This window comes from Nestor notabilis, unplaced genomic scaffold (assembly GCF_000696875.1).
Source record: "Nestor notabilis isolate BGI_N333 unplaced genomic scaffold, ASM69687v1 scaffold6189, whole genome shotgun sequence".
NCBI lineage: Eukaryota > Metazoa > Chordata > Aves > Psittaciformes > Psittacidae > Nestor > Nestor notabilis.
Genome location: NW_009943140.1, coordinates 1 through 10100, shown reverse-complemented (window position 1 = coordinate 10100; position 10100 = coordinate 1). Strand labels below are relative to the sequence as shown.

The 10100-nt window shown below is 41.8% G+C and overlaps 2 protein-coding genes across 2 annotated transcripts; both read left to right on the top strand.

Annotated features, from left to right (window-relative positions):
• Positions 1-1291: 1291 nt before the first annotated feature.
• Positions 1292-1861, top strand: LOC104411357 (claw keratin-like). The gene has a single exon (XM_010021753.1). It carries the CDS (start codon positions 1292-1294, stop codon positions 1859-1861), a length of 570 nt encoding a protein of 189 aa, XP_010020055.1.
• Positions 1862-7449: 5588 nt separating this feature from the next.
• On the top strand, positions 7450-7842 carry LOC104411356 (feather keratin 4-like). Its single transcript, XM_010021752.1, has one exon. The coding sequence runs from the start codon at positions 7450-7452 to the stop codon at positions 7840-7842; it is 393 nt and encodes a 130-aa protein (XP_010020054.1).
• The last annotated feature ends 2258 nt before the right edge of the window (positions 7843-10100 follow it).

Below are 10100 nucleotides of genomic sequence, written 5' to 3'. Positions count from 1 at the left end.
TGATAATCTGGAATCCTGTGCTTACTATCAGCATGCAGTTTGTCCATCTCTGAGGTACCTTCACAGGTATTAACAAGTATTTAAGAGAAAACTAATCTCAATTTATTGTGAGATTTTCAGCAAAAAGACATGTGCATCATGCCATATGGGATTATAACTTATCTAATAATCATAAGCTGTTATCAAAACAGTTGCAACAAAGGCAGGCATCACCAGGGGAAAACATTCTGTTTCACAAGGTGTAGAGAATGGTTGCGTAAAGGTATCTCCCAGTTTCTCTATGACAGCATATAAAAGTGCTTGTAACTCAGATCTCTGTAGCTGCCTCTGCTGACTTACTCTTCTTGGTGGCTGGGTAAGTCTGATTTAACTGAATCAGTTCATAATTATAGATGTGGATTTATAGGTAGCATTAATATGAGGTTATATATCCTATTACTGTATTTAATGGTAGGACCTTATTGTATAAAAATAATTTTACTTGGGAACTGTAACTTTTAAATAGAGTGGATACAAACATTGCCACGTGCATGGGGGGAAAAAGGAAAGGGAGTTCCAAAAACGTAGATAGCAGCAATTCCTAGGAATTGAGTATCTATCTATGGAGACAGGATACCCCAGAAACTATCAGAGTAGGGACTGGGACGTATTGCTGGGACTGACTCACAGACAAAAATACAGCAAAGGCAATGATGTGAGAAAAAGAAGGAGAGGCATTCTTCCCAGAAATCATTTTGGGAATGGACTACAGGGCAATGGAGCACTAGAAAGCAAAGGGAGTAGACTCAGAAACGTCTACCCAGTAATTTATCTCACTTGGTTGGTGATATCTGTAATGCATAAGTCCACTTCAGAATGGAATGTATTGTGCCTTAGAAATTGTTATTATTTTTTCTTTCTTAATCACTAATTCTTAAGTTTTAAGGTGGTGAGGCACTGGAACAGGTTGCCCAAAGAAACGGTGAATGCTCCATCCCTACTGTTTTTAAGGCTGGGTTGGATGGGGCTTGGAGCAACCTGGTCTAGTGTAAGGGTCCAATCCCCCTGGCCATGACATGAGGGTTGGAACTAGATGATCTTAAGGTCCTTTCCAACCCAAATCATTCTATGATTCTAAGAAGTTTAGTGTAGTTAACTCAGACCTGTGAATCTGCATCTGTTCAGATGAATACCATTCAACACTTCTACACATTCCACATTACTATAACGATTTGCTCTTCCACTCCTTTGCCTGTAACTTTACCAGACCAGTGCACTCTCTGCCTTTCAGGTTGGCTTGCTTTCTGCAAAGATGTCTTCCTATGGACAGATGATTAGCTCGCGCTGTGCTGAGCCATGTGAAGTAACGTGCCCACAACCATATGTCAACTGTTGGAATGAACCTTGTGTCAGCTCGTGTGGAGACTCAAGAGCAATCGTGTATGCGCCGCCTGTTGTTGTGACTTTCCCAGGACCCATTATCAGCTCCTGCCCTCAAGAAAGTTTTGTGGGAACTGCCATGCCTGAAATTGAGGGTCAGATGGGCTCCGGAGGTGGAGGAATAGGTTCCGGAGGTGGAATGGGCTCTGGAGGTGGAGGAATGGGTTCCGGAGGTGGAATGGGCTCCGGAGGTGGAGGAGTGGGCTCTGGTGGTTCCTGTGGTGGAGGCAGCTCTTATGGGATGGGCTCTCACGGTTCAGGAGGTTCTTGTGGTGGCATAGGAGGGGGCTCATATGGTGGGGAGGGCTCATGTGGTGGTGGACTCTCCCGTCTGGGAAGCTTTTACCGAAACTCGTATTTTTCAGGATATGGTAGATATTACTCCCCCTTTTTTTCCAGAGGGTATTATAGGTATCGCTATGGAAACTATGGACCATTTTAAATCTTTAAGAAAGATTAATGACTGGAGAAACAGCAAGATACAGGCTAGTAGCTGACATATAGACCCGGAAATCAGACATGCCAAGCAGCCTCTGCTCCAGCCTATGTCAGAGGAGCTGGGGTTGCTTGGGATCTCATTGTGCTCTATCTAAGGCTTATGGTCCCAATGTTGCCTCACTTTGTCATTTGCTCATGTTATGTTTTGTTCTTTCTGAATCTGAAGAGGGTAAACCAAGTAAGGGAATTTGACTGTGAAAGCATCCAGCTGAAAGAAGAACATCTTGTGAGCACTGTGCTCCTCTGAATGATTGATTGATTGTAGCCTTTGTTGGAAATGGAAATTGCATTCTTTGTCTCTTCCTTGCCGCATTCTGCAAGAAAGTATTCTGGTCTTTGTTTGTATTAAAGCCCTGTTGCATCATAGCACCATCTTCTGGCTTTTATTTCACTGTAGTTTCATAGTTACAAATTGGTTTGAACAAAGTTAACATTAATTGAGGACTATCATCAGAAAAGAATTAATTCTTCTGTATGACCCACAGAATTTGTCAGAAATCTTTCAATAAAGTGCTTTTTTCCCCTTCTGATATATAGCATGGTATTCAGTCTCCATCTCTGGAGTTATCTGGTACAGTTCCCTCTCAAAACCAAGGTAACTTTGAAGCTAAGTCAGTCACTCAAGAACATTACCAGTCTTTCCTTGAACATCCCGAAGGAAATTGTTTTAATCCTCAGCAGTGGTTGAAATGACTACTTGGGTTCTGACTCTCTCAGAAGGCAAACATATGCTCTGATTTGTCTAATCTTGGTGGTAAAATAGTCTGATTACAGACTGCAAAAGGAAATGGATTAGCCTAGATCTGAGTACTGTTGGGAGGCAGAGACAAAAGGAATGGGAAGAAGTTATCTGTATGCAACTGAGAATCAGACTACAAGTCTTGCGTTCTGTGATGTGCCTTGAAGCTGGGAAATTCACCCCAGCAGCTGTGTCAATGTTTTTCTTTAGGAGCCGTTTCCATTGTGATGCTGTTGATGAAAAGAGAGGGCTCCTGCGTAGGCTGAACAAGTGCTGCTGTGCCAAGCATAACATTAATTTCCTTCCTTTGATTGTATTAATCCTTGTGGTTTGTTAACTTAATTGAAGCATTTATGCCATAAATGATCTGAGGTAGTTAAGCATCACCATGGGCTCCCTCAGGCGACAGCTACATGCTCTCTCAAATTAAGAATCACAAAGTGTCTCATGCATAGTCATTGCCAGAACTGTCCAAGAAACAGATTCTTCCACCAGAACTTTGCATCTGGTTTTAAATTGTTGGAGTTTTCACTGATATCTTGTACACATAAGGTAATATGTCTGCAAGTCTTTTGGTGAAACAGGAATTTCAACCAGAAAATCTTAGGAGAAATGTTCAACTAGCTCTACTCATATTTGCAGGTTTATGCAGCAATGGGCTGCACCATAACATTAACAGTATATTGCTTGAATTGTATCGCCCAGAGGTAATGACATTATTTTACAAGACACATATCAGGCAAAGCAATGATGTTCTGCTAGTTGGACCATAATCCACAGACTTAAGTGATAATATATATTGTGATCATTGAAAACGCAAAATTGCTCTTATTTGGGTATAAATTCTTTCTCCTAGTGCAGAATTGGTATTCTCAGCTGCTTGAAGACATGTGTAGAGATGTGTGTGTACACACTGGGATCCCAAAGTACCAAAGCAGCTACTTAGCTATTGTGACTCCTGTTCTAGTCTCAGCTAGGAACATCAGATTTTGCTCCAGCACACTGCCGAAAAGATTGTGGCAGCAATGTCCCAGCAATTTTCACTCCCATTACTCGATGTTTAATTCCTCAGCCTATTGAATAAGTATTATGTGGAGGTGTAACTCTCCTTTGTAAACTGTGAGACATCACATTTGCTGAAGCCATGTGTATGACAGTTTACATAGACTTTCCTGGCTCGGCCTCAAAATTGCTGACTCTGATCCTCTTAGTACTGAGCAAGTGCAATACTGCACATGAAGCTGAATGTAGGCACAACTACTACTTATCCTATGCAAAGCACATTACCCAAAATGTTCTCAAATTAAAATGAGTACTTGGGAATGACTCCTTCCAGGCTCAGCCACTAAAATGAGTATAAATACTTCTGGACACAGGAAGAACAGTGAGATAGGTGCTTTCATACACCCGGTCGTTGGAGTATTGAATTCTACTTCTCATGTATATAAATACATGGAGCTCTACCTCCTATTTTGATTCCCACTGAGTTCAATTTGACTAAAACTAGTTTGTAAGGCAAAATGGAAGAAAAGAAAAACCAGATAGCTGGTAATATGGTTCAACAAGACTTTAATATGACATGAAGAGCTACAGCATAGAATAGTTCATTAATGGTCTATTCCATAGTCCTAAGGCAGCTAAACCATCCATGTTGTTGATAAAAGGCACTGCACATTACAAGAAAAAGCTGAGATCATTGCAGCAAAGTCTCACTTGCAAATTCTGAAGCATCCCCATTCCACCAGAAAGGACACAGAACAAGAGTAATAAGACTTTAAAGAAAGAAGCCATCATGTGAAACTGCTGAGGCATAGCATGGAAGAAATAGGTGTGGGCCCAGTTTTCAGAGACACTGAGCAAGGGTGGCTCCTGTTGATGCAATGGGCTTTCGCCATCTCTGAAAGCCAGCCCCAGCTGCAGATCTGGATCTTGTGTTTTCTTCTCCTAAGTTGTCTCATGGTTTGCAGGTGTTCAGGCTGCCTTAAAATGAGCCACAGTTTCCAAGGCGGGATCCACGGCTGCTGCTGTAGGACTTCCTGCTATAACAACCCCCCATCCCTGAGGAGCCTCCAGATCCAAAGGAGCCTCCAAAGGAACCCCCCATCCTTGACATGCCCCCAGAACCAAAGGAACCCCCAGAACCAAAGGAAATCCCCATCCCTGAGGAGCCTCCATAACCAATGGAACCCCCCATCCCATAGGACTCATCAGAGCCATTTTGGGTCAAAGCACCATAGGGCTGGGGAAATGGGGTTCCCACAATGCTGTTCTGAGAGCAGCTGTTGAGAGTTGGGCCTGGGAACGTGAGGACGACTGGTGGGGCATACACCACGGCTCTGGAGTCTCCACATGACACCACACAGGGCTCAAGGTTTCTGCTGTAGGCACATGGCTGTGGGCATGTTATCTCACAGGCAGGCAAGCATTCAGAGGTAATGTTGTTCATCATTCTTCGAGACTGGAGGTGAAGCTGGGAAAGACAACATGCAGTCAGGAAACCATCACAGTCAGGTGCCAACAGGTTCTCAGTATGAGCTAGGTGCACCTTGTTCTTCTCCTCCAGCTAATAATCAACACACACTTCAACCTTTCCTCACAGTCTCCATTTTCCCTGCTATTTCCTTCCTGACTAACCCCTTTTAGAGTTTCTCTGTTCTTCCTTTGTGTGCCATCTATATCCCTTACTCTTCCAAATCGCGAATAATATTGCTTTTTTCTCGGTGAGTAAATTACCTGATTCTTATACAATTACTTGTTCAGAAAAGTCCCATTCATCCTCTTTTCAAAACAGATCTACAGGAAGATTTGCCTGTAACTTCAGAAAATCTCCAGAGGAAAGTAACAGAATCTTCCTTGCTCTGTTCTTCCCTTTCCCTAACTTTTCTACAAGTTCTTGCTAAATCTGTTCTTCTCTTTGCCTTGACTTTTCAAAAGATTGCTAACGTTTTGCAAGATAGAAAAGAAGTTTTAAGTATTGTATTGCTATGAAGAAGTGCAATGAAGTTGGACTTACCCTGCTGCCTTGGAGGAATGTCAGTAGAGCTGAAGGAATAGAAGACTTCTTCATTCTCTACCCTTTTATACATTTTCTTAGGCAATAGGAAAGCTATGAGGTCACCTATTATTCACTAAATTCTTGTCACTTACCAAGAAAAAGATACTCTTCTAAGCCTTGTAATTGTTTTAATTTCAATTTGTAATTAGTGATCCCTACTTTGAGTGACATGCATCCAACACTCAGCAGTTTCCTTTTGTCTCAAACTTAGTGAAAAAATCCTCTTGGCTTCATTCTGGTTTCAATCAAGAGAGGAGTTGATCTCTCTGATTGCTTCTCTGTAATGTCTTTCAGGAAGGTGGCATACTGGTGTGTCAGTCCCACAGTTTATTTGTAAGCCTTAGGTTTAGGTATAATACCTCCCAAATGGAATTGCCCAACCCCACCTTGGACTGGGGGGTCAGCATTCTTTGCAGCCGCACCTGTATCTATTGACCAAATGGATGATATGGCACCATGACAGAATGAGGTCTCATAAATGATTCTAGAGCACTGAGCAAGACAAGGCCCTGCAAAAGGTTTCAAAACACACATAACTGGGATTGAAGTCACACATGACATCTCCTTGAAACTCTGAGCCCTCTGAGTAATTTTATCCATGTACCAAAATTCATTCTGGGATGTTACGCCTAGAGCCTTGTGATGAGGATGCCAGTGGGGCCACTGAAAGGGCATACCTGAATATTACCAGGTCTTTTTACTCCATGGTGGATCTCAAACCTAGAAGTGAGGTTGAACTTCAAAATTATCTCCGGTTGCTCAGCATCAGGGTCAGGCCATTCTTGAAAGCAGATTTGTAGGGTTGATCTTTTGGGAGCCCCTTTTTGCAGGCCAAAAAATTGTAAGGAGTGTTCAACCAGTTTCCTGTGTAGTCAGCAAAATTATATTGCATAGAAATTTGGCTGTATAATTTCAACACAATAGAAAGCCCAAGTTTATTATATGAAAGTCACATTGTGTAGGTCTGTGGGTGATTTATTAATTAGAATCTATGAAAATAATTACAGTTATTAGAGGAGTCACCCAGGAAAGAAACCCCATCGTTTAGTAAGGGTTAGAGATTTTATGAGATGGTTGCCTGCTAAAAGGTATAAAAGCAGAAACATCTCATGAGTCTCCTAAAACCTTCTCCTGACTTACCCGTCTTGGTGCTTTAGGTGAGTATGATTTAAGCTGATAATTTTGAATCTGACATGTCTCTGTAGTGATAGTTTTAAATGAAGACTCTTTCTTGTGTCTGTATTTGTGATTTTAGCAGAAAGGCAAGATGTTGCAGTGAAATCTTACTTTTCATAGGAGACTCACTGCAGCATTTGTAGACAGTAGTATTTGTAGAGATTTGTAGACTACCTACTGAGAGATAGAATTTTAAGAGTTATTTTATTTTTATTTATGTCTTTTAAAACTTGAAGTGCAAATATAAAGCTAAACCCTACTGAATTGTCCCTGCTCATGGCATGGGTGTTGGAACTAGATGATCTCAAGGCCCTTTCCAACCCTAACCATTCTATGAATAAACAAAGTCCTAGGAATCTTCCACAGTGGGGAAGAAGGAGGGAAGAAATGGGATCATAGGACAGGAGGTCTTGAGGGTAAAATAGGAAGCATGAACAAGGATCTATCTACCCATCTAGACCCATTGCTGTCACATGTGTGATGGGCAGTGCTTGGCACCTGACTGTGATGATTTCCTGACTACATGTTGTCTTTCCCAGCTTCACCTCAAACCCTGAGAACAATGTCCTGCAACATCAGCTCCCGGTGCTTGCCTGCCTGTGAGGTTACGTGCCCACAGCCCTGTGCCTACAGCAGCAGCCTTGGGCCTTGTGTGGTATCATGTGGGGACTCCAGAGCCGTGGTGTACGCCCCACCAGTTGTCCTCACGTTCCCTGGCCCGATTCTCAACAGCTGCCCCCAGGAAAGCGTTGTGGGAACATCATTTCCCCAGCCCTCTGGAGCTTTGACCTCTGGGAGTTCCTATAGGATCGGGAGTTCCATTGGTTCTGGGGGCATGTCAGGAATGGGGGGTTCCTTTGGACCTGGAGGCTCCTCAGGGATGGGGGGTTGTTACAGCAGGAAGTCCTACAGCAGCAGCCGTGGATCCCGCCTTGGAAACTGTGGCTCATTTTAAGGCAGCCTGAACACCTGCAAACCATGAGACAACTTAGGAGGAGAAAACACAAGATCCAGATCTGCAGCTGGGGCTGGCTTTCAGAGATGGCGAAAGCCCATTGCATCAATGGGAGCCACCCTTGCTTAATACCTCTGAATACTTGGTCCACACCTCTTTCTTGTACTTTTTACTTTGTCTATTATTAATGTCAGCTTCTGTCAATCACCTAACAATGCTAGATCCCTGTTTTCATTGTGTCAGTGTAAGAAAAGAAAATCATTTGAAAGGCCTGACACAGAGATTGTCAATGAAACTGGGACAGGAGGACAACAACTGGTGGAAAATGGACTCTTAGTAGGCAGTGAATGCTGTGCTCTTTTCTGGAACTGAGGAAGTGTCTGCTTTGTGTTGTGTGTCATCTCATTCTGAAATGCATCCCATTTCCTGTTTGCATTAAAATTCTCCTGCATCATAAAATTTTGTTCAGCTTTTCTTTGTCCACAAGACCATTTTGGTCCTATCCTTTCCACTAGTGCATTAAGCTTCCTAGAGCTGCTTACATAAGCCTGTGAGCAACAATTATGTGTTTTTATGGTAATATAATACTAATTGCTTAAGTAATAAAGGTGTTGTGAAAAGGATGGTTGAATGAAGGAAGCATTTAAAATGTAAGCACACAAAACAGTTCAGCATTGCTTCTTCGTGGGGCACAGAGGTTTCCAGTGCTGATGACTCAACACTTTGAGCTGGTGTATGAACAGATAGCAAACAGAAGTTGCCAGACAACCCTCAGATAAATAATTTTTCATCAGTGCAGCTGTTTCATTTCATGTTAGTGAGGGAGATGAGGTTTTAAGTGCCACATGTACAAGACCTTTTCAGAAGAGGTCAGGCTCCTCAATATTATCTCTGGTGGGTGGGAAAAAGTGTAAGGGATGAGACATGGTCCACTGAAGAATGGAAATTCAGGTTTGTTTTACACTCTATGGTTTAGCCCAACTCTTCTCTTCTGAAGGAGTCTCTTCATCCATTCTGTCACCATATTTCATTCAGAATAAATTTTTAGGAATTATCACGGGTCCCTGGAGATGTCTGAGGTTTAGGCAACCTAAATACGTTATCAAGACTGCCTAAAGAATGCAATCCAATATAAAAATACATTTCTTTGGGGATCAAAAATCAACCAAATAACTATTTGATTTCAGAGATTTGTCACCTTGAACTGGCAGTGTTAAACACCAGGAAACTTTTAGGAATTTCTTTTGACTGTGGTCCCATCAAAGGGCTGCATTTATATGGTAATATAATGTGTTCTTATATCACTGGGGTCTGCAAGAGAGTTTATGAGTGGTGAGTGACATGAGACCAGAAATAACACCTTGTGGTGTTGTTTTCCATAGCTATCAGTGGGAGTAGAAATGCAAAAAGTGCAATAGGTGAGACTTCAAGAGAAGTCTATTGGATGCTAAAGGTGTGTTAAAATCTGGCTCTACTCCATTCCATGTTACTTGGAAAACACATGAAGGAGATCAGGAACCAAACAAAGATATTGGGTTTAATACGTTGCCTTGAACTGCATGATCATTTATGTTTGGAAAGTCAAGAAGGATGAACTGAAAAACGACTATTAGCAGAGACAGAAGACAGAACACAGAACACAGAATGTCCCTGTCATAGTTTCCTTGTCCCACTTTGAAAATCCACCTTTTTTCTCTTTGTTAAAACTAAGGCGAAAATGACAATAACAAGATTCTAATGAACAGTTCACTTGGAGATGGAAATTAAAAAGAATTTAGAGGATCCTGACCCAATTAAAGAATTTCTTGTTTCCAGCATTTAAAGAAGTTAGGGAATCTTAATCTGTGATTTATTTAAGCTGACAAGAAACTCATCAGCTACAAGCAAAACATTAATATGACTCAAGAAATAGGCTCAATTTGAAAACAATTAGATAATTTGTTAGCAATCTTATGTAGCTCCACAGCTAGGAGGAAAGATAATTGCACATAGCCAGGAAACAGAATATTCTTTCAGCAACACAAACCCTGAAATGTGCCAGAGGGTGCCACATTTTCTACTGCTCCAAATTCCTGCTCTTAGCTGAATTGGGCCTGACAGTCACTTAGAGATTTAAGACAGAAAGTTTGCATCCATCAGCTGGCTTCATGGCAATGTTGTTTCGTAATCAATGTGGGATGTAGGTGAAAAGGTGAGGAAAAAAACATTAGGCAAATGTAGTGATGCAACAAAGTTTTAATGTCAGGGAAGCACAGGGT

Coding starts and splice junctions, on each gene's coding strand:
- LOC104411357 (XM_010021753.1), top strand. CDS start 1,292: ATGTCTTCCTATGGACAGATGATTAGCTCGCGCTGTGCTGAGCCATGT.
- LOC104411356 (XM_010021752.1), top strand. CDS start 7,450: ATGTCCTGCAACATCAGCTCCCGGTGCTTGCCTGCCTGTGAGGTTACG.